Raw genomic sequence first — 23,997 nt, 5'->3', positions numbered from 1 at the left:
TGAACTGTTTAAGATTTACTGTCTTTAATATTTGATCGTAAAGGATAAAGACTCATTTGACAATTTAAAATTGCCTAAAATTATACTAGATCAGGGCTGTCCTGTAAAATTGAAATTATGGTGTGCTTTGAGTATCAGAATCAGTGCTCTTCCTTCTTACCTTAAAAAATATTCACTACTTTCTGATCTTAAGACAAAGTACAGTTCAAGAGAATAAGAAGGAAAGCCTGGAAGAAAATGTTTGCAAAAGATATATCTGATAAAGAACTGTTATCAAAATATACACAGAATTCTTAAAACTTAACAATAAGGAAACAAACAACCTGATTTAAAAATGGGCCAGATGGACTTCCCTCATGGTGCAGTGGTTAAGAATCCACCTGCCAATGCAGGGGACACGGGTTTGAGCCCTGGTCCAGGAAGATCCCACACGCCGCAGAGCAACTAAGCCCGTGCACCACAACTACTGAGCCTGCACTCTAGAGCCCCCAGGAGCCACAGTTACTGAGCCTGTGTACCACAATTACTGAAGCCCGCACGCCTAGAGACCGTGCTCCACAACGAGAGAAGCCACCACAATGAGAAGTCCGCACGCTGCAATAAAGAGTAGCCCCCGCACACCGCAACTTAGAGAAAGCCTGCACACAGCAACGAAGATCCAACACAGCCAAAAATAAATAAATTTTTTAAAAAGTTAAAAAAAAATAAAAATGGGCCAGAGACAGATATCTCACCAAAGAAAGTACACAGTTGGCAAATAAACATATAAAAACATGCTCCACATCATATGTCATCAGAGAACACAAATTGAAACAACAATGAAATACTGCTACACCTATTAGAATGGCTGAAATCCAGAATATTGACAGTACAAAATGCTGGCAAGGATGTGGAGGAATAGGAACTCTCATTCATTGCTGGTGGGAATTCAAAATGGTACAGCCACTTTGGAAAACAGTTTCTTGGTTTCTTATAAATCTAAACATACTCTTACCATACAATCTAGCAATTGTGCTCCTTCGTATTTACTCAAAGGAGTTGAAAATGCATGCCCCACAAAAACCTGCATATGAATGTTTATAGAAGCTTTATTTTTAATTGTCAAAACTTGGAAGCAAACAAGATGTCCTTCTGTAGATGAATGGCTACATAAACTGTGGTATACGCATCCAGTGGAATATTATTCAGTGCTGAAAAATAAATCTATCAAGCCATGAAAAGACATGGAGGAATCTTAAATGCATATTACTAAGTGAAAGAAGTCAATTTTAGGACAGTGAAATTTTAGGGCTGTAGGACCTAACCTAACCATAATGATGAGTACATCGTTTGCCTAAATCTGTAGGATGTACAACACCAAGAGGAAACCCTAAAGTAAACTAAGGACTTTGGGTGATTTCTATGTGTCAGTGTAGCTTCATCAGTGGTGACAAATGCACCATTCTGGTGAGTGATGTTGATAATGAGGGAGAGGATGCATGTGTGGGGAGAGGGTATATGAGAAATCTCTGTACCTTCCTCTTAATTTTGCTGTGAATCTAAAACTGCTCTAAAAAATAAAGTCTTTAAACAATAACAAAAAAAACAAGAACCAGTCTTAACATCATAAAATATTATTTTTTCAAACGTGGCTCTGTCTATGATGGGAATAGGATTCTCCTTAGGAATTTGAGGTTAACTGTTTTTTAGCTCATGTCCTTAGATTCGGCCAAAGCTACTGGTAAATCTATGTGAGAACCAGTTACCTTTACACTGTTCCAAGACTGCAGCCCTAACCTTGTACAGTCTTCTGGAAAGGAGGTGCACTTATTTCTGAGGGAATTAGGCTAAGTTGAGTATGGATATTTCATGACCATTTCTGAATGATGAACTCAAAATTCACAGAATGATGTGAACGGGCGTGGTTGCAGGCTTGCAGGGATCATGCTAGTGTCCTCATGTTTGAATGGCACCTGTTTCTGCATAACAGGGATGGGTTTACACAGCAACATACCCCATCCAAAGCTCACAGGAACCAACTAACAGCATTGGTAACAGGGCTGGGAAGGACCCAATATGCAGACTGTAGCCTTGAAACAAAGGGAAACTCTTTCCCTCATAAATTATTCCGGTTTTTATAAGTATGTTATAGACTACAATATCTCTGAAAATAGGAAGGTGGTATAAGATGTTAATGGTTCTGCAGAGTCATAATAATGACTTGCAAATCTGTTCAAGTTTTATAGGTATTACTTTACTGTTACATAGGCATATTTGACAGTTGTCATTATGCACTTCTATTTTCTATAGACAATCTGTCGTCACTGTATTTGTTGAGATATTTGTTCACATCTTTTATGTAGTAAATCTTTATTGTTTGATCTGGTTCAGAGTAATGAATATTCTGGTTAATCTAATGTTGTAATAGTAGAATGATCCCACATATAAATTTTCAAGTCATAAAAATCCTCCGTGTCAGATTTTGTGCTTCAAGTCTAGGGATACTAAAATTGTTATAACAGCAGAGGTTGGCATAACACTGTAAATCAACTATACTTCAATAAAAAGAAAATAAAATCATTATATCTCATATCTGGTTTATCCATTCCTAAGTATTAGAATTATATATCCTATACATAAATGAATGTTTTTATAGACTCTGAAGTAATTTTAGGGTTTTAAAAACTCTCTTGATCATCAGTATGTTAGTGTTAATTTTCATTATATTGTAGATTAACAAAAATGCTAGTTTAGAGTTATTATTAATGGAATTTGAATTAAAAAATTGCTGTATTCACCAGAAATTCTTAGAAACAGGAATCAACTATTTTTTATTTGAAGAAATTCTTTTCAGTAGAGTTCCTTTAGTCAAAAAATGTCCATTACTTTGAAATCTAATAATTTTGAGTTGTGTAGAGAGAGTTTTCAGAGATTAAAATATCATGGAAATAATCAGTATTCTATTCACTTCAGTTAGAAATGTTCTGAACTTATGGCAGTCTTGGCCACCCCTTGTTGATCTCATTAAATAGACAACTCACCCAAGGAAAACGTGATCTTTTCGAATGAGCTATCCCACACTTTGTTTCCAGGGACTGGAGACACAGCCATACACCAGATGGTCAGGTTGTTTGATTGGGCTGGTTTATTATCATACACACTTGTCAAAACAGACTTCAGTTCCCCAAATCCTCCTTTGTCTTTTCTCTTTTCATTAGTATGTGTATTTCTACAAGGCAGATAAGCATAAGGTTAGTCCCCAGTGTTTTCCATATGAGCCATACAACGATGCCAAGGTATGGCTAGAGGCAGTGTGGTTTATGGTGATATAGAATCTAAAGTGGTCAAACCACAGCTTCTCTGCAGCGAGCGTTTGTGCGGAAGGCCTGGAATTAATCTGAACTCTTTTGTTCAAGCTCCTGCATGGCATCGATCCATGGTCAAGGTATGAAATGTATTGATTAAAAGTGCTGCTTTATTTGTAACCATGGCTCTAGTGGGTCTAGGGACAAGTTTTTCCAGCTCATCAGCATTGCTTATTGATAACAGTGAGATTGATGATTCGCCCCTGGCCTAGGCGAGAACCTGGGAGGACTCTTGTGTCGAGTGTGAGTAGTAGCAGGAATATGCCTAAGTGACCAGGAAAATATAAAACCACCTCAGCTGAGACTCCATTTTGGGCTCCCCACTTTGAGAGCTGTAAATGTGTACATGGGAAGCATATCCTTACTTTAAGGATATTGTTGCTAGATTATATCCTTTTCCTGAATTAAGCTGTAGACTTATAACACTGTCACTCTGGGTCCTGCAAGTCTTCTTTAGAAATATTAACTGCCACTGTTAGTACCACCTCCAAAGAGCATACATGGTAGCAGAAAATGAATGTAAAACTCTCCATCCCTGGAGGCCAGAACTTTGTCTCACAGCTTCTTGACACTGAGGGTTCTAAATGCCAGTTCTGAAGTTATCACTTGCCAAAATAATAACTAAATGCAGTTGTGTGCTGGTAAAATTCTGGCCATACCTCCTGGCCTCAAGGTTGGAAGGGTAATGGGCACATCAAATCACAGCTTATTTGACAGAACATATCTATAATGACCCTTATAAGATATTTGCAGGATTGCATCCTGTCATTATCGTGGGTGAATTGTTTTTAAAGTGATCTAATAACAAAACCAGTAATAGTCTCAAAATGAATCAAGTGGATCAATACAATCATTCATCAACGTAAACTTAAAATTTTATCAATTAAAGATCACAGTGCAGCAAGAGCTACATGACTCAGTGACTGTTGAAAATATACTGAGCTCTGAGGCTAAATGACTCAGGAGAAAGGAGAAGGGCTGCTGTCCCAGGCAGGAGACAGCTGGGATTGTTCTGGCAGAGGCTGCCATGTTTACCACCTATGAGAGTATCGCTTTGTATGTTCTCACCTGAGCTTGTCTTGACGTGTGTCCTGCTCCAGGAACTTCTAATCCTCTTGGTAAACATGTTCCTTGCCATGGAGCCAAGTCCTTTATGTACACTTCCTCCAAACCTCCTCACCCCCAACCCACCCAGATCCTTGCAAGAAAAAGTAGAAACTATTTGTTTATTGGTTTAAAGCAGTGATGCTAAGTTCACTGAACTAACTGAAATGATTAATTCATGTAGGTTGAATTAAACTTGTTGGCACTCATATAAAAGATTTGCATTTACTGACAGTTAAATACAACGTTAGTGTTTATATACGAATTGACCAAGTCAAATATATTTCTTATATTCTGGGAAATGTTACCTCCCAACCCCTTGGAGGAGCTAGATGAGGTATCAGAAAATGGCATTTGGTAGGCAAGATGATGTTTTTCTTGGAATGAGAATTGCTCTTAAATGCCAAGATCAACTTGGGCAGTGGCAACTTCTGTTGTGCTTTGTTTTCTTTCTTTGCCAAACCCACTTCCATTGACTGATTTCCTTACCTTCTCTTTCACCTTGAGGGAAGCTTTTCTCTATAAACCATGTAAGATTTGCTGTGGGAAATACATTCCTCAGTGAGCAGGTAAATATTCTCTGGAGGTGGTGAAAGGCAGAATACAGAAAGAATTACTTGCCAATTCAGAAGAAACTGAATTGATACCCCTTATATCTCCACCAAGCCTCAAACAAGGCAAATTGGCACAAAATTATTTTCTCCACTTTTAACAAGGCAGTGTTTACCTGTAAGAGGTTTAAAGAGTGAACTATAAACAGGCAATCTCCTATACAGATGTTATAAATTAATGGTTAGAATTTAAGGTCAATTTAAGAAGAATCTAGGACTATACTAATGTTGCAAGTCTGGATTCTGGGTTCTGAAAAGGAAAATTACATCCCTACATAGGCAGAACAAAACTGTATAAATGGAAACCAAAGAATAGAAAGAAGAAGCTATAACAGGCAGCGGCCAGAGAAGAATATTCTGTTAGACTGAAAGCTAAAAGAGAGCCAGACTTCTGTTGCTTTCGTTCCCCAAATAATGTAAAGTACTATTTGTAGCAACAATTACAGGAACCATTTAATATAAACATCTCACTTTTGACTTGTAAAGAGTTTTCCTAATTAATTTTTTATTTTATCATCTAAACAATCCTATGGGCTAGATAGGACCCACCCTATTATTGCCATTTGACAGATGGGGAAATCAAGGCACAGAATCACAGAATGGTTAAAAGGAGAAGAATGTAGTTGATGGCACAATTGGAAGAGTTACCTTAATCCCAGCCCAAGACATTTCCTGGTAAAACACGTTGTATTGAAATAAGAAAGAAGTAGAAGAAGAGGTAGCTTATGTTACAAAACCCGGGAGCTTAGAGGAGGGTTCGTTATGTTTTATTTTCAACACTGTTTGTTCTTTGTAAGATGGTGGTTTTTTCAAGAGCCTGGTGAACATATCCGATAAGACTTATTAGATCTTCATTATTTTATCTGAGACGCTGCAAAATTATAATCCCACTTTTAGCTACTTGTTTTCTCATCCAGAGGTATGTGTGTTTTACATATGACCAGCCCTAGTTCTTAGTTCTCAAATATTTTTCATTGATGAACATGAATATTGATGAATATGCTAGTTAACTAGTAAAGAACAATTAACTATATTTAATGCTTGGTGTGCCAATTTCCCCACAGGATAGTGATGCCCAAAGAGTCTGGTCTTGAGCAGAACTGAGAAACCAAACCTAAGGATACTAAATCCCATCTTTCTGGTGAGATCCCACTGAGGAGCAGTTGAACATCCCCCAGAACATCACATCATGGCAAAAACCCTAAGGAAATCATGAGACTTTCAGAGGAGGTCATCTGTTGTATCCAAAATGGTAGTAGCAAACACTGCAGCCCCAGCTTTCCTACCCATTCAGCACTTGCCAATGGGATGCAGGCACATGACGGGCATGCAGCTCCATGAAATTATGTCTCTTTCTGTCCTAAAAGTAAAACCAGGTCCCCTGAATTGTATTCTTAATAAGTAAAGAGAATTCAGTTTATTTAATCCAATAAAGTGCCAAAGATTGATATTTATCTCCAGGTCATCCATGTAAGAGTTATAGGAAAAAAATGTCTTTTAAAAGTTGTAAAAGTTTGCATTAATGCCCATACCTTTAACCCCTCTCATGATTCATTTTCTCCATGCTCATTCAACCCACCAAAACATGAGGATATGGTCATATCAGGAACAAGTAGGGGTTCCATTATTTCATAAAGGCAACTGGCTCACTGAAGAAATTTCTTGTCAATTTAATAAAAATATCAAAAAGATTTAACTCTTGTAGATTCTCTGAATTCAGATTTCATGGAATGATTCAGATTTCATATATTCTATACGAGCTCCAGACAGTGTTCCAAGATTTTGTTTAGGGATATGGTTCTTGTCCCAAAACTCCTTTAGTCTCCAAAATTGAAAAGCTTCAGACTAAACTAGTTCAAATTGAAGTCGAACATATTATGAAATGTCAAGCACATATGGTTTTGCTGAGAAAGCAGAGCTGTATTTCCAAACAATTAAGAAGAAAAACATGCTAAATTTGGAAAAAAAATGAAGTAAATATGAACAAGAGTTTACGTACACATACATATAAGCACACACACACCCCCCTTATTCTGCTGAGAAGTCAAAATCATTCACTCACTCAGTGTGTCTGTTGTATTCATGAAACAAGTAAATTATTGGTTTCTCCAGCACATTATTCTAAGTACATATGGAATAAGTAAGCAGTAGCACAAAGAATTCTGCAGTAAGTGTCAAAAAGTATTTGGAGAGTTCTGTGGGAGTACAGAGAAGGATGAAATCTGGAAATAACTTAGAGGGCACAGTTATACTTTGTGGACAGGCAAGAGTTGGGCCTGGATCCTACAGGTGAAAAGTAGTGGGGGATTCACAAAGATGGGCAGATGGAACGGTTCATGGGCTTGGGAGTGAGGTGGGGATGTTGTCCTGGAAGGAGAGGTTGGAGCAGGATAAAACTGATGAGTCAGGAAAAATGAATCCAAATCTGGCTGTAAGACTGATCATTCCCTTATTTCCACATATGAAATACTGAAATGGTGACCATTTGTAAATTATCCCATATTCAGTTTGCTTAAGTTTGGGCAGAACCTTTTCCAAAGGACTTTTCACAGAATCAGTTTGAAAATAGCTGTTTAGTCTAGAAAGAGAAAACCTAAAAAAAGAAAAAAAAGAAAAGAGTTTCCCTATTTGTTTACCAGCTCTTCATTTCTATTTGGGGTCTCTCCATGCCCCACACATTTGCTTTTCACTTGAAATTTGACTTTCAGTCTCTACATGTTTTCTACTCTACCATTTCTATATTTTCTTCTATAACTCAAAGTTTTTTCTCCCATGGACACCTTCTTTAAAATGTGCCTGTCTCCTCCTGGTAGGTCTTCCTTCCTAAATCTATCTATCTATCTACCTACCTATCTGAAATACATATTTTTTGGTTAAGTTGATTATACCTTTATTTCATTCCAATTGAGAGTAGAAGCCAACATATTTCAGCTTTTCCAATTCTAGTTACATAATATAATAAAAAGCAACCCCAAATTTGCTATATTACTCTAAATTGGGGGTGAAGTCCTTTCACTTAATCTTCCCCTTTCTGCAAGTTCTCTGGCTTTTCTACTGACTGTATTTACAACATCAATAGTTTCCAACCAAAAATGGAGACTCATGGTCTGACAATTGGACAAAATATTTGAAACCACAGATATTCTTGAGGCATGTGGTTTCTCTACCCATATGTCACCCATTCCCCCTCTTAAATCTCCTTCTTTGCTTGACAGGCCAGATGATCTAGTCTTCTGGAAACAGAACTAAGACTTGTAGGTGCTCGACTTACTGTTTTACTACATGATATTTGCCAGGGACAACTTTCTTCAGTGGTGGAGGGGGGCGGAGAAAAGTTTTGCATTTGTTGCAGAAAAACCCTACAGGCAGGGACACACCCACTTGGAAACCAGGCTTCCCTGGAAGTGGGAGGGAACAGGAACTGGAGGTGCCCTCCCCCCAGGGATAGGAGTCAGCTAACAGCCTTCTAAGGCAGCAGGAGTGCTCACCCTGCACCGGAGCCATCAGAGACCAGTCCAGAGCCTTGCTTGCCTGTTAAGTACCCACTTGTGGCTGGGAGGTGCTTCCTAACTGTTCAAGGTTGCAAAGCTTAACGAATAAGCTCTCAATCACTTAAGAAATGACCCAAGAAAGGAGAGAGAAGTCAGGCTGTTTTTAACGTATACTACAATTTTCCCTTTGTTTATTTATTCTTAAAATGAGGTACCTCTTAAAATAAGCCAAACATCTGGACTAAGTTGCTGTCAGGAAGTTCTCATCAGCTGTTGGCTTTGCAGGCGATGGTGCCTGGGAAGGTGGAGGATGGTGAGCTGCTTGCCGAGGACACCCAGGCACAACCAGGTCTGTGGAGATTCGCTCCACCTCTCTCTCCTTCGGGCATGCCAGCTCCTCCCACTGAAAACAGCTAAGCCTGCTGTGTGGACTTCCTAGAATCCTAGCCCCAGAGGGACCTCCCTAGGGACAAGCTAACCTCACATTGAGAACTTTATTTCCCAGACCCTGGCAGACTTTGTAGCCTCCGGACAGCCTGTTGCATCCATTCTGAGGAAACGCGAGTCTCCGACATCAGCATCTGTCTATGCTTCGCTTCTACCCACGCTGAGGGAGACCCAGTGAGGTCCCAGCCCTGGGGCTCCTGAACAGCCTGAACCCTGAGGCTTCTCCTCCTGCTTCCAGAACGCATTGGATCGATCGCCAGGAGCACAGAAACAGCGGAAGCAGCCAGGAGGAGAATCAAGAGAGAAACCTAAAATGTTCAATATTCAAAAACACCCGTGTTGCTGGTTGATGTAGAGAACACTGAGCTCACTCAAGAGCTTTGTATTTGTTGCACTAATTTGTTTTGTCTTCTGGGCCAGCCAAGGAGGGATCAGTATGTATCCAGGTCATGGAGGGAATGTACAGGAGGGCCTCCGGGCCATTTTGCTTGGCTCTGATGCACCCTTACTCTCCAGTGATGCACCCTTACTCTCCAGTGAAGCAGAAAGGAAACACCACCCAGGTGTGGCCGGCCTTTGACCATTATTGCAAATCCCCAAGTCACCACAGTCCCTTGCCAAGTACACTTTTAGCCTTAGAGATTTTTGGAAAGGAAAGCTGTAAAGAAGAGACAGGACGAGGCGGGAAGAGGAGGAAGGAGAGGGAACCAGGATAAAGGCAAAAGGGGACTTAGAAGTGAAGGAGGACGAGATCAGTGAGACGGGAGGACCGGTCGGCCCTTTTGCGGGTACCACACCCACCCCGATGCCCCACAACAAGGGGACTTGGTTTTCCGAGGCCTGGGAGTATTTCCCCCTGGCCCCTGCCTGTGCTGGACACCACCCCAACCCATACACCACCTGCCGCCTGTATGGCGGGCAGGTGGGACGTAGCCCTGGGGTTAACGTGGGCACCACAGCCCTGTGGAAGCATCTGAAAAGCATGCACAACGAGGAGCTGGAGAAGGGTGGCCATGGTCAGGCCGGGCAGTGCCAGGCCCCCAGGCTTCAAGGGCCGCAGCTCCCCACAGGCATTGAGGGCGACTGGGCAAGGATCCTGGAGCAGGCCAGCCAAAGAAAAAAGGAGGCACTTAGGAGGGAGAGGGCAGTGGAAAGGAGAGAGCGAGCCCTGGACGAGGTGGAAAGGGCCATCCTGGAGATGAGGCGGAAGGTGAGGGCTGAGAAGGCCTGCCAGAGGGACAAAGACAGCCCACAGCAGCTCATCCCTTCCATTTTGTTTAAACGGGGCTTGGGGGATTCTATTCTGAGAACACTGACTTCAGACCCGTAGCAAAGAAGGCCATTTTAGTTCCAGCTCTAGTATATAGCAAAGTGGCTTAGTGGGATTTTGTTTTTAACAGAAAGAGAGCATAGTGTGGTTAATCTCAGCAGGTCTGAATTGGCCAAATGCTTGTCTATAAGGTTCCTTAGAGCTGTATTCACCAAAAGTTTAAAACATACTAACTAAAGAGAAATGTCGGTTCGCCACCATGGGTATTGTGGGTTATTTGGGAGCAGAATGTACCAGCCTGTCAGCACTGATGAGTGAAAATAATGGGATTTATGCCTAGCACTTGGTTTTGGTGGAATTGAAGGTTTTGATGGTTGAGGCTGGTTGGGTGGCTGGAATATGACTATGCGACCAGCTCACTCTTGAGAGCCCACCATGAACACAGATTAGGCTTCCTGGGAGAGAGGTGTTTGCACACATGCTGGTGTTGATTTGAGAACTGGATACAAAGCTTGTTCTGTGGGACCCAGCAGTGGAAGGACAAAGAAACCTGAGCCTGAGATCTCCAGACCCTTCTGATGTATATCTTTCTCCCATTATTGCCGTGCTTATATTAAAGCTGTTTCATCAATATAGCCTGTCTGAATCCTGTAAGTCTCTCTCACAATCTAACACATAAGTAATTAATGCATAATTAGCACAGAGAAAAGTAAAGACTTTTCAACTCACTTGAATTAAACATTAAGAATAGAGGATATTGGGTGGCGTAGTGGTTGAGAGTCCGCTTGCCGATGCAGGCGACACGGGTTCGTGCCCCGGTCCGGGAGGATCCCACATGCCGAGGAGCGGCTGGGCCCGTGAGCCATGGCCGCAGAGCCTGCGCGTCCGGAGCCTGTGCTCCGCAACGGGAGAGGCCACAGCAGTGAGAGGCCTGCGTACCGCTAAAAAAAAAAAAAAAAAAAAAAAAAAAAGAATAAAGGATATATATTAAAGCATAATTTGATTTCATTTTAAGCTCTGTTAAAGGAGGAGTATGTGAGGAAGAGATGAAAGAACCTCAGAAAGAAAAAGAAAAAGGTGGAGAGATTGGGGTATATTAGGAGAAATAAAGAACAGAGGCAGAAAACCAAAAAAGAAACAGGGATAGAGAAGAAATGTGAAGATAAGAGAGACAGTTCCCTAGAGAAGATTCACCATGGAAAGGTAGGAGACCTTGACTGTCTGAGAGAGTGAAGGACAGAGAACATGTTCTTAGCTTCTGAGGTCAATTTTAATGAGTTAAGTAGCTTTTGTTTTGTCCCCGCATACCACACAGACCACTCATTCATTTGAGCAGTAGGTTTCAGATTATATTCCTCAAGATACTAACTGCATGACAATGCCTTGTTCTCCGATTTTTTAAGAGCTGTTCATCTTTAAATATTTAGAGATGCTTTGAGAAAAGGGATCCAGCAGTCCATATGGAGAAGAAAATGCCCTGGGCTGCTGAGGATATGCTTAAACTATTAACTCAGGAGTAGAATAAAATCAAACTAGAAACTACTCTGGCCTTTGTGCTGGAGCTGACTTGTTTCGGATGATTCCTGTAGAACCTATTATTTATTTTTAAAACTGCATTGGGGCCTTCCCTGTTGGCGCAGTGGTTGAGAGTCCGCCTGCCGATGCAGGGGACACGGGTTCGTGCCCCGGTCCGGGAAGATCCCACATGCCACGGAGCGGCTAGGACCGTGAGCCATGGCCGCTGAGCCTGCGCGTCCGGAGCCTGTGCTCCGCAACGGGAGAGGCCACAACAGTGAGAGGCCCGCGTACCGCAAAAACAAACAAACAAACAAAACAAAACAAAACTGCATTGGGAGTGGGGAAGAGGGCATGGTGAGAGCGGGGGAAGACAAGAGGAGACAAAGCCAGCATTTCATCTCGTAGACAGCCATGTCCCTAAAGCAGACAAGATCCTGGTATAATAATGGTGTCTTGCCTTATTCGGTCCCCACCTATGTGGCTCCTTTTTACTGCTGTTCTTAGACATGTCAGCAGCTCTAACAGTCAGATCTATCTTCCCTGTGAGCTGTTTGTGAAAAGACACAAGTCCAAACACCAGGCTTGTGAAAAACCCAGGCTGCATTGCAGTCCTGCAATCCCCTTTTTTCTAGAAACCTGCCTGATATTAAAGCTTTCACTTTCCTTATGGTTTCCCCCCGGGGGTGTGATGCCCCTTTTAGGACCCTTTCCATCTGTGGTGAAAGCTCAGGGGCTCAGGGGCTCACTGCTGCAAATGATGATGGCGGCTGGGAGTCACACGGCTGGAGATTTGGACTCAGAATCTTAATGTGCTACAAAAGATGCTATGAGGGGAAAAAAAGGTTGCAATATCTAATCTTAAACACACACACACACACACACACACACACGCACACACACACAGGAAATGGAGCTTAAGAAGGTCAAGGAATGCACAAAACTCAGGCTTTGCAAAACCAAAATTAAATAAACAGAAACAAATTCTGTAAATAGCTACTGGAGATGTCCTGCTAAACTCTGATGTTTTGCTTTTAGATTACAGTGACTTTTTTCCATGGGTCTTATTATTTTAACCTCTCTTCCCTTTTAGGCATTTCAATCCCACCTGCTTTTGTTTCCTACATTTCACACGTGAGGTAGTTTTGTTTTTTGTTTGTTTGTTTTGTTTTTTTAGTTTTTTTCCTAAATTTTGTAAAACATAATAGAGAGTGACAAGGACAGGACCCATGGAGATGACCTAGTAAAAGCACAGGCAGGAAAAAGACACACATGTGGCTCGTGGAAAGACCGCCCTGCTGAGTAAACTAGAGTTTTCGTGTATCTCTCCTGTGCTTTCTTTTGCTGCATCATCAGAGTAAGGGGTATAGAGGGCCAGGGGCTGTGGCCGAGGGACTCTTCGGCCCAGCATCTCTTGCTCTAGAGCAAAAAGCTGCTACATGGGGGGCCCTGAAGTTTACGTTAAAGACTCTTTCTTTCCATGGAGCTGTGGAGGTGAGGCTGTGTGCCATGCTGGAGCCCTGGCAAAGCCGAGCCCTTGGAAACACGCAAGAACACGACATCCATAGGGGTAACACTCTCCATGGACACCCCTTGCATGTCTAAGCCTGAAAGACATCATTGATAGAATAATCTGGGGGCTCTTCTATTCTACAGGAAAGGTAAATTAACCATAAGCTTTGTAATTTTAACTAGTAACACTGGAAGACACAGTTCACAGCTGACCAAACCCCTATTGTTCTAACACTTAGGGCTGCTGGTGCAGTGAACATGTAGCGCCTAGTAAGCATCAATACATGCATGTTGACTTGGTTAATTTTTAAGAGATGAAGGGAAGAGGATAGGAAATTACCATTACTGAGCCCTAATGGTTGCCAGATAGTAGATAGTTTGCATACAGGTCTCTCATTTGGTCCTTATGTCACCATTGTGAGGTTGGTATCATTGTCCCTGTTCATTGATGAGGAATCTAATCTAATCTAATCTAATCTGGTCCAAGGCCCAGAGTTAATAGTGAAGGAGGAGAATTCAGACCCAGGTTTATCAGATTCCACAACCTATCTTGTTGTGTTTTTTCATTAACTCCCACTGTCTCTGAGAATCAATCACATAGCAGATTTATGAATATTCATGCAGAGGAAGGAATAAGTGAAAGAGAGTGAGTGATAAGTAGTGGGAAGGGAAGAAACATTTCTGAGACATCCACTCTGTGCTACGTACTCCATTACTGCGCATAAATCCAAGGCACCTAAGAACCCTGTGTAATATTGATTATGATCCCAGTTTTGGAGATGAGTTAGTTGGGACTCATAGAGCTTAACTACTAGATGAGGCTATGTTGCTAGTAGGCGGTTGAATTAGGATTTGACCTTAGTTCTATCTGCCCCTAAAGCATGATCTCCTTCCGTTAGGCCATCCTGCCTGGGTTCAGGCATGCTAAATTCTCCTCCCACCTCTGCCCTTCATTAGTGGCTCAGCCAGTGGCTTAGCCTCTCCAGGCCCCGATCCCTCATCTGTGAAATAACAAGATGTTCTACCTATTTCAGAGGCTTATTGGGAGCATCACGTGATAAAAGCATGTGAGAGGGCTTTGAAGAGTTAATAAGTTATGAAAAATATAATTGGGATTATAAGAATATCAGAGTGAGGAATTACCAACGTTTGTCAAGGTCTTAAAGGATCCACAGACAAGCTGTGTCCTGTAGCTGGTTATGTGGAGTTGGTGATTGCACACCAACTAATTCCAACTAATTCCCCAGGAAGGAAAGTTCTCTGGTTTTTCTAGTCAGTGCCCAGGGAAGCATGGGTACAGAAGAGAAAATCTGATGACACATAAGACAAAGTCCTTTTCTTTTTAAACTGGAATTCTTGGATCCAACCTTGTGGTTCTATATCTGGATTGAGTCCTTGTTACCTATAAACATTGGCCCAAGAACCTACAAAAAAAATCCTGATAAGAAACAAAACACCTACCAAACATTATATCATTAGATTATTTATTTTACTTAAAGTATTGAAATGCAGTCCACTAATAAACTTGAAAATTAATTGTGGCAGAACAAAAAAATGGAAACCGTTCCTATGTACTTGGGACTATAATAACAATTAATCTAAGAGACTAATTCATAAAATCAAAAGACTTGGATAATATACTCATCTAGAACCACACCACAGAGCCTGAGCTATGATTTGAATGCAGCTGTCAAATTACATGACTGATATTCAGTGAAAACATGACAAGAAATCATAAGTTATTTAATGTTCTTGGGGCTAGAAGAAACTGGAATATAATTTTCTCTCATCCCATGTAACAGGAAATGTTTGAGAATTAAGAAGAATATTTATTTTACTTGGGATTTTGAAAAGTTTCAATGAAGCCATAATGCCATAAGACAGCTGATCAACACACATTAGTAGTAATAACAACAAAATGCTTATTGAGCACTTAATATATACCAAACAATATACCAAGAATTTTTCATGGATTATTTCATTTAATTCCTAAAAACAACAACAACGTGCTGATACTCTCCTTACCCCCTTCATATAGATGGGAAAACTGACTACAAAGGTGTGAAGTAATTAGTTCAAGGTCACAGCCAGCAAGAGGAAGAGCTGGGAAATAAGCCCAGATCCCGGAGACTAGAGGCTGGGAACTGCCTACAAGAATTTGAAGTCAGAGGGGCCTATTCTAATTTCCTTTTTCTCCTGCCCTTCCTTGTACTGCCTAAGAAATAGCCAGGCTCTGAATGAGTTCAGAAGGGTACATTTCCTCTTGTCACTTAAAAATAAAAACACTAGGAAAGCTGGTACAGAAAATGAATTAGAACAAATTAAACGTCAAAGGATGAGCAAAAACCTCATTCTTACAACAGGATTCACACTGCTTTCTGCCCTACTTTTCCTTCACTATCTACTTCAACATTTATTAAACAGAAATTTAAACAATTGAGACAATTTTTCCAGGAAACTTAAGGACTAAGGATCACAAGATAACATGTTCTGAGAGCCCTAAGTCAGAAAATAAGGATTCCCATTTGGGTTCTAGAGTCAACTCAGCTTTCCTTCATTCCCACCAGAAATTAATTGGAATAAGGTCCTCTGAGAAACATTCTGAGCAATGATGCAAACTGACACACACTGGCATAATTATGCTGTAGATTTTCAAAAACTTTAACGTGACTCACCTCTCCGAAGACACCCGTGGAATTATTTTCCACAATCGTGGAGATTTCTGGCTTAGCTTAAAGGCAAATAAAACACAGTTAGTTAGTGGCCCTGAATGATACCCTACCTGGTCACTAGTGTGTGTGTGTGTGTGTGTGTGTGTGTGTGTGTGTGTGTGTGTGTGTGTGTGTGTGTGTGTAAAAAATTCATAACTCATCAGATATTTATTAAACTCCCACTGTGTGCCAGCAGTATACTAGATGCCTAGGAAACAAAGGTGAAGAAATCATATTCATCATCTTCAAGAAATTTACATTTTCATGGAAAATACAGATACATAAACTAGAAATTAGAATTGATAGAACTGATATAAGTATTGCTATTAAGGACACGTGGGATTTGAAGAAAGCTTTTGAGAAAAGCTTCTAACTCAACCTTAGGGAATAAGAAGAGGCTTTTGGAAGAGGCCACATCTGATATCTGAAAGATGCCTCTGGGTGAGTCAGGTGAAAGGAGGAATGTGGGGGGAGAGGAGGGGCAGGCAGTGGGCAGACGGAAGAGAGGAATGTTCTATGTGTCCAAAGGCCTAGAAATAAAGCACAAGTTATAGGTCCCTATAGGGCAGGAAGAACACCTGGTTCTTATTTAGTTGTTTGGTACTAGAAAAGATCAGGGGCTATTTCAGCGATTTTGTTGTCCCGCTAAATTGTAAGTGCCTTGGAGCCAGAATGCTTTATTCATCTCTCCATCTCTAGCACTTAAGTGCCCAGCATAAAACAGACATTGAGGACATCATGTTGAACTGAAGTGACTTCAAGTAAGTTCTTTTTTTAAAAAAATTTTTATTTATTTTATTTTATTTATTTATTTTTTTGGTTGCGTTGGGTCTTCATTGCTGCGTGCTGGCTTTCTCCAGTTGCCACGAGAGGGAGCTACTCTTCGTTGTGGTGCACGGGCTTCTCATTGCAGTGGCTTCTCTTGTTGCGGAGCACAGGCTCTAGGCACACGGGCTTCAGTAGTTGTGGCATGTGGGCTTCAGTGGTTGTGGCAAGTGGGCTCAGTAGTTGTGGCACATGGGCTCAGTAGCTGTGGCTCGCAGGCTCTAGGGCACAGGCTCAGTAGTTGTGGCGCATGGGCTTTGTTGTTCCGCGGCATGTGGGATCTTCCCAGACCGGGGATCGAACCCGTGTCCCCTGCACTGGCAGGCAGATTCTTAAACACTGAGCCATCAGGGAAATCCCTCAAGTAAGTTCTTGAGTATAGCAGACAATGCCCTCTATGAACCAGTGGAAAAAATATTAAGACCCTTGTCACAGATGCCATCAGTGTCTGCTACATCCACTCAGCCTCTGCTTACTGAAGGCCTCTTGCTGGGCATATATATGATCCTCTACTGAAGATTTACTGAGGTTATGGAAACACACTCAGTCCACAAGTAGAGCAGACTGGAAGTCCCAGAGGGTTAATGGTGACAACAGGTGGGGAGTTGGTGGATAACACCCCAGCTTCCTCATCTTTGTTTGGTATAACTCTGATGGGTATTCTCCCAGGGTTTCCAGGGGGAATGAGCTCTAAACCCATAGTGCTAACTGGCTTGATCACGTACATTTTATTATCTTCCTTCCCTTCCTTGACATATTTTCCCACTCCTATGTTTTCTAGGACTACCTCTCAAATAAATTAATTTAATTCAAATCCTTGTCTCAAAGTTTTCTTTCAGGGGAACCCAAACTAAGACACAACCTAAAATGGTATGGGAGGAGGCCTATTTCTGATTTCCTATTAGCAACAAATGCCAGTAGAGTGAAGGACCTGAAAGCAAGAACAATTACTAAAAGTTGCAGAGGTGATTGAGAGAGACAGATTCTTTGGGGGGGCTCAGGACAATCACGTTTAGAGCTTAGGAGTGCAGGAGAGCAAACTTGTGATGGCAGGTGACTCCCCACTAAAGAAAGGAAAGTCAAAGGAGGCTAGTGAGAGGGATGCAGGAAGTAGCAGAGGGGAAGCTTCTAATCCCTGGTCTGCCAGAGAATGAAGGTGTTCTGGAAGAAGAAATAAACTGGACTTAGGGCTTATAGAATGGCTCAGTGATACATCTGAATATTTATTTCAAGGTTTTCATGTTTTTGCTTTTGGTTTATTCTATTCGGGGAATCACCCAGGCACGCAGAGTGGGTCCTGAATACGGTATGTGTATACCTCTGCCAGGATCACTATGATATACACTCAGGTGACACTCCCAAATAGATTAAAGACTGTCCAAACACAACACAGCTGGCCCATTTGCTAAAGGAGAAGACCAAGAAGCAGGAGAAATCTAATTCTATGAACAAATAGGCAGAGTTTCATATTTTTGAGCATCCACTGAAAGGAGTTCAAAGAAGAAGAAAACAGAAATATAGAGACAGAGAGATGTAGAGACAGGGTGATAAAGATGAGATGTAAGAGAGTAAACAGCATTCCAGACCAAGATGAAGGTATTTTAATGCAGCAAAGAGATACAGGACATGGTTTAAATGTTGGCAAGGCAATTAGATGGAGTTATGGTACAAAAACTCTTGGCCAAATGGGACACAGTTTGCCTAACACAGAATTATTTTTTTTCACACCCCGGATGGCTGCCTCCATCGATTTGCCAATAGTCAGGCCAGATGAGTCAGCTTCATGTTTGTGCTAAGACAGTCATACCCCATAAGTGAGTGAATGGTGATGTCAATAAAAGAGATGAACAGCCTTTCCAACTCATCACAGGGCATTGTCTAGGCTCCATAAGGAACCTGACCATCAAGGGCAACTGATTATTTCCTAGCCCATCCCTGAGGAGAGATGGAAAAAGAGGGAGGGAAGGAAGGAGAAAGGGAGGCAGGGCAGGAGGACGAGAGTGAGAGCTGGAGAAAGAGATACAGGAGAAGCTATAAGCAAGCGACTTCAAACTAAATACATTTTGGCTGTAGCTCCTCCCACCTTTATGAACTAAAGGGTTTGCATTTCCTTCAAAATACTGAATTGTGTGACCTCTAATAATAATCAGTAAGATTCTAAGTAAAAACAAAGATTTTTCACTTGTCCTATCATTCAGACAACTGAGAAAAAATCTACCAGCCCATGCTCTTAGGTGGTGTGAATTATTTTCTCTTTGTTTACCTCATTTTCAAAAACAATTAATTGCTCATCCACATCACTGTTCTTCTCTTTGCCTTCATTTAAAAATGATGTTTTAAAAAACACAGCTCTTAGTCACAAAAATGAAAAATATCCAAAGCCAAGGGTTTCTGCTTATTGATGTTTCCTTGCATCACTGAGCAAAATAGAATTTTCACATTTCCCTTAAATTCACACCCTGCAGAGTCTCTACAATTTGTTTGAGGCCACAGTGGATATTTCACCTAAGCTCCACTCTCCTGTGATTGCAGGGTCAGAGGGCCATCCCAGCAGGTTCTTTGGCTGGAGAAGCTGGACAGTCTCTCACCCCAGCTGGCCTTGGTAGGGGTGAGAGGACTCCTGCAGAGTTTCTTTGGAGCTGTGTTTATCATTTTCCTTTTCTCACACCGGCCTGATTCCACTCTGCTCCAGAAAGCAACTAAGGCAATTAGGCAACTAAGCAATTAGACCTAGTTATAATTAAAGAAACTTCCAGTATTCTCAGGAAACATTAAAATTGCACATAAGGTAGTGGTCACCAGGAAACTGACCGATCTTTGGCAACTGAACCATCATTCTTTAGCTTCCTACCCTCGTCCCCAGCCGTAACACGAATGACAACTATCAAGGCAAACAGAACTCCAGAACAGTGACCCTTGTGTGGCTGCTCTCCCGCTAACAGGGTGCTTCCTCTTTAGTGGAGAGAAAGCAGGAGACAGTGACAGGAGGATGGCAGGGAGTCCAGAGAACAGAAACTCTTAGCAAAAACCCTGACCGTGGTGGAGCGCCTGAAGATTTTGCCAGACCTGACTACAGCCTAGCAAGGGAACTTCCGGCCATCATCCTGGATTTGGACTGGAGAGAGGTAGAGGCTGTAGTCTGTACCTGGCTTGACTCTCTTTAAATAACGTGGAATTGCTGATGGGGTGATATTGGGTGAGAAGTGTTTCCTGAGTTCCATTATCCTCCTGATGAGACAAATGGTTACCAGCTTTGAGCACTCAGTTGTGCCAGCTCTGGACTAGGTGTCCCACAGGCAGTAATTCATTTGTATCTTGTAACAATAGAGATAACGAATGAAGGATTGAAATTAAGAGATACTGAGTATGTCACTAGAGAAAGTATCGTGACACTTGACCTTCAGTTATAAATTTGTGTCACTCTCTCTTAACACGAATAGAAACTTGCTGCTCTTCTGACTAAAACTTGCCTTTCATAACCTTCCGTAAGTTGCATATTGGGGGTGGTATTTGGGGGGTGGGGTACAGCCCTGGGAGCTAATGTCAGATCATAATTCTCATTTCAAGTTCTGAAATCTTACTGCTAAGATGTGCTCAGGAGGCTGTATCCGTTTTACTCATTAAATCTTCACTAAACTGGGTGATCACAGTCATCCTCGCTTCCCAGCATTCCAGCATTCCTTTAGAGAAGGTCTCATTTTAACTCCCTTTGGAGCCAGGACTAGAATGAGGTAAAGAGAGTCTCCTAGGATGCAAAATTTAAGGAAGCAGTCACTCCCAGGATCTTGTAAGTACAGGGTGGGCACCTGAGAGTGAGTGCCTCCTTAAATTTTGTGTCCTTGGTATCTCCTTACCCTCCCTACCTCAGCCTAGTTGCTGTCCTTCTGCTCTTATTTCTGTGATTGTGACCTTCAAAAAGGACACATAAGGGGCTTCCCTGGTGGCGCAGTGGTTGGGGGTCCGCCTGCCGATGCAGGGGACGCGGGTTCATGCCCCAGTCCGGGAGGATCCCACGTGCCGTGGAGCGGCTGGGCCCGTGGGCCATGGCCGCTGGACCTGCGCGTCCGGAGCCTGTGCTCTGCAGCGGGAGAGGCCACACCAGTGAGAGGCCCGCGTACCACACACACACAAAAAAGGACACATAAGGAATAGGCTGTAAATGTTAATCTGAATTTGGAGATCAGAGTTTAACTGGAATACTTGATTCCTCTAGTCCATTACCTTTTTGTGGGTCTATGAAAAAAAGGCTTCATTATTCTTGCCTTAGCCTGAATCTCATGGACCAGGTCCCGGAGATGTCACAGTGTTGGGCAGGGTCAGTAAATGTGCTGACTAAGGGCCTAGTGAGAAGGGGACTCTTCAGGGGCATAAGTAGAGAGGAAAGGCTATGTCCTTATCCTCCTTCAGTATAGCTCTATATTTTCAACTGAGTTGCTTTGAACACATTCTGATGCACAAGCTTCTTCTCTGGAGGTTCTACTGGAGTTGTTCTGGGATCAGTCTCATCCCAGGGCACATTTTTTAAAAGGTCCTCAGAGGACCGGGGGCTGAAAACCACTGGTCTAACTCCAAACAACAGATGAATCATTATGCGTAGGGGTCGGGGAAACGGAAGGAACTGAAAAGGAGAAGGGTGAACAGGAATGCTTCGGATGGGGAAGAAGCCATGAAATAATGAAAACAAAGGTCTGTGACTTGGACTCTCTGGTTTAAAAAATGAGACAGTTCAGGGTAGAAGAAAGGGAAGCCAGGTGAGGGAGAAAATTCAAGTATGAGCTGGGAGCAGAGCAAGAAGTGGAAAACAGGAAGGCAGACTACTTAGATAGTTTATATAGGTATTTCCAGAATATACTTAGTAGAAACTCTTACGCAAGACAATTTTTTAGGTGAACATGGTGAGGATTGGTATCAGCTTTACCTACAGATATACAGGTAGTAATACCTGCAGAGAATCACAGACTTACTCCTGAAGCAAAGAACATAACTTCATACCCACATAAAGTAGGACTTAAGAGTCTGTGCCACTGCCTTCCTAACGAGGAAGGATACAGAAAATTAAAGGGAGAGAACTTATGTTCTGGAGACAGGGGCCCCAAAAGGAGCCCTGACAGCAGAAGAGAGAGGAAGGCATTTCACTCAGCGTCGGCTGATCTGGAGGCCAGTAATTAAGGAGGCTGGCTCCCCCTGCAGGTTCTTCAGCATAAGCTACGCTTTACAGCTATTGTTTTACGCACAGGGACTGCTTTTGTGAGAATCTAGGAGTTCAAAGTGCTTGATCTTTTAGTAAATGACTCACCATTTGGAACACTTGCATCCGTCACTCTGTCGTGGAAGAAGGGCAGTCAGAGGCTGAAGTTGGAGATGGGTGAGAGAACTGCTTTTTCCTTTACTGCATAGCTGGGGGTGACTGGCCAGGGTATTTTAACTGATGGAGAAAAGATATTTAAAAAATTATGCAGAGTGTTTTTTGTTTGTTTATTTTCTGGGTGCTTGACTGTTGTGGAGGAGGGATTTGGTCCTTCGTTGGGAAAGATGGATTCGGTTGCAAAGTGTGCCCTGTAATCTACAACATCAGGACAGCCTGAGAGATTCCAGAGTCTCCGGATATAAAGGGGCGAGGCAAGAATCTGCATGTGAGCACCTGCCTTCGTGGAGCAAATGGGAAGACAGGTGACAAAATGCAGGGAAACGATGAAATGTCTAGGGCTGGGAGAGGGAGAGACAATACTAACATTATACGATGACCACTACTACATTTTTATATTCTTATTAGTCATAGCTTAAATTTCTTTAGCACCTACTGTGTTTGAGGCACTGTGCCAAGTTCTTTCAAGTCTTACCTTATTTACTCCTTACAACGATCTGGAATAAACCAAGGTTAGCTAACTTGCTCACAGGTCACACAGAGAAGGTACTTAAGTCACAGCACCAAAAAAGGGACAAAGAAGCCTCTGAGACAGCACATCTTAATAAAACCAAGCCATCACAAAACAAAATTTTTTTGGTGGACTCTCTCGAATGAAAAATGTATAAGAAATTCCGGGAAGCCAGAGGTCTTTGTATAAATTGGAGATTTTAGAGATGTGGACAATTTGCTGATTGAAAGGAGCGTTTTATGATATATTGATCTACCTTTGGTGATAGGGGTCAGAGAATACACCTCAACTCCTACCTGTTAAGAATGATCTTAGGGCACCTGTTCTTCCGGAAACAGTCTGGTAGGGGATCTTCCACAGAACCTTTATTCTTGCCTGTTTTTCTTTTCTTTTCTTCTTTTGATAATTTTAAAAATATTAATAAATATTTCTAAAACTTCATGGGATTTCCAACTTGGTAGACCCTTACAAAACTGAATGAGGAATGTAGGCTGAACTAGCTAATGTATCTGATACACCTACACGAGTCCTAACACTCAACAGATGTTCAATTAATACTAAATCACTGTCTTCCAGCCTCAACTGAGTCAGCCTGCTGTGAATTCATGAGTATTTACTCTCTGCTCAACTAAACTGAAGAATTATGGAGAGTCCTAAAACAAACTCTTTAAAGATTAGTTTTTAATATGTATTGAGCCTAGGTACTGTGCTAAGTTATTTAGCACCTCACAGTAACACCATGGAGCCGGTACTGTAACAATATAATTATAATATAATTATAAAGCTATAATTATAATATAATTATAAAACTATAATTATATAATTATAATATAATTATATTATATAACTACAATTATCCCCTTTTGTGGATGATAGAACTAAAACTCAGGCTGGGCAACGTATCCAAGGCTGTATAGAATTCTGAGACAAAAGGAAAAATATGTATCCCTATACGCACTTATCAAAATATTCTCCCATATTTTACCTCAGTGGAAAAAATTAATAAACTCTCTACAACTTAATATTTTGAAAAATGACTACATGAAGCCATGCATTGCACAATCTTTTCTCCTGCCCTTGTCAACCTTCAAACCCGCCCCCGTGGCGGGCATGATGCCATGAAGACCAAGGAACCACAGGCTGATTGGAAAATCCTATTCTTTGAACAGCATAGCAGGATCTCAAAACAAACAAAAAACATTGTGCCTTTATTTTAAAATTCGACATTTTGTTCATCATGGATTTTCCCTAAATTTTGATTTTTAAAAATATTTTATTAAGATATATATCT

The 23,997-nt window shown here is 41.6% G+C and overlaps 2 protein-coding genes across 2 annotated transcripts in view; one reads left to right on the top strand and one right to left on the bottom strand.

The window, feature by feature from the left end:
• CD96 (CD96 molecule) overlaps nucleotides 1-23,997 on the bottom strand; it is a gene marked incomplete at both ends in the record, with an annotated part of 85,403 nt that overhangs the window by 41,327 nt on the left and 20,079 nt on the right. Inside the window, 7 exon segments of the mRNA XM_082840567.1 lie at nucleotides 3,021-3,200; nucleotides 3,203-3,208; nucleotides 4,938-5,028; nucleotides 15,970-16,016; nucleotides 19,847-19,907; nucleotides 19,911-19,989; nucleotides 19,991-20,058. Coding sequence (XP_082696693.1) covers nucleotides 3,021-3,200; nucleotides 3,203-3,208; nucleotides 4,938-5,028; nucleotides 15,970-16,016; nucleotides 19,847-19,907; nucleotides 19,911-19,989; nucleotides 19,991-20,058 — 532 coding nt within the window.
• ZBED2 (zinc finger BED-type containing 2) lies at nucleotides 8,839-10,278 on the top strand (the record flags this gene model as incomplete). The annotated part of the gene is given in 4 exon segments (XM_082840390.1): nucleotides 8,839-8,899; nucleotides 9,066-9,171; nucleotides 9,664-10,247; nucleotides 10,250-10,278. Coding segments are annotated over 4 exon segments (780 nt in total).

The sequence above is a fragment of the Leucopleurus acutus genome (genome assembly GCF_964270905.1).
Source record: "Leucopleurus acutus genome assembly, chromosome: 5".
In the NCBI taxonomy this organism is placed as follows: domain Eukaryota; kingdom Metazoa; phylum Chordata; class Mammalia; order Artiodactyla; family Delphinidae; genus Leucopleurus; species Leucopleurus acutus.
This window is presented reverse-complemented; position numbering and strand designations above follow the sequence as displayed.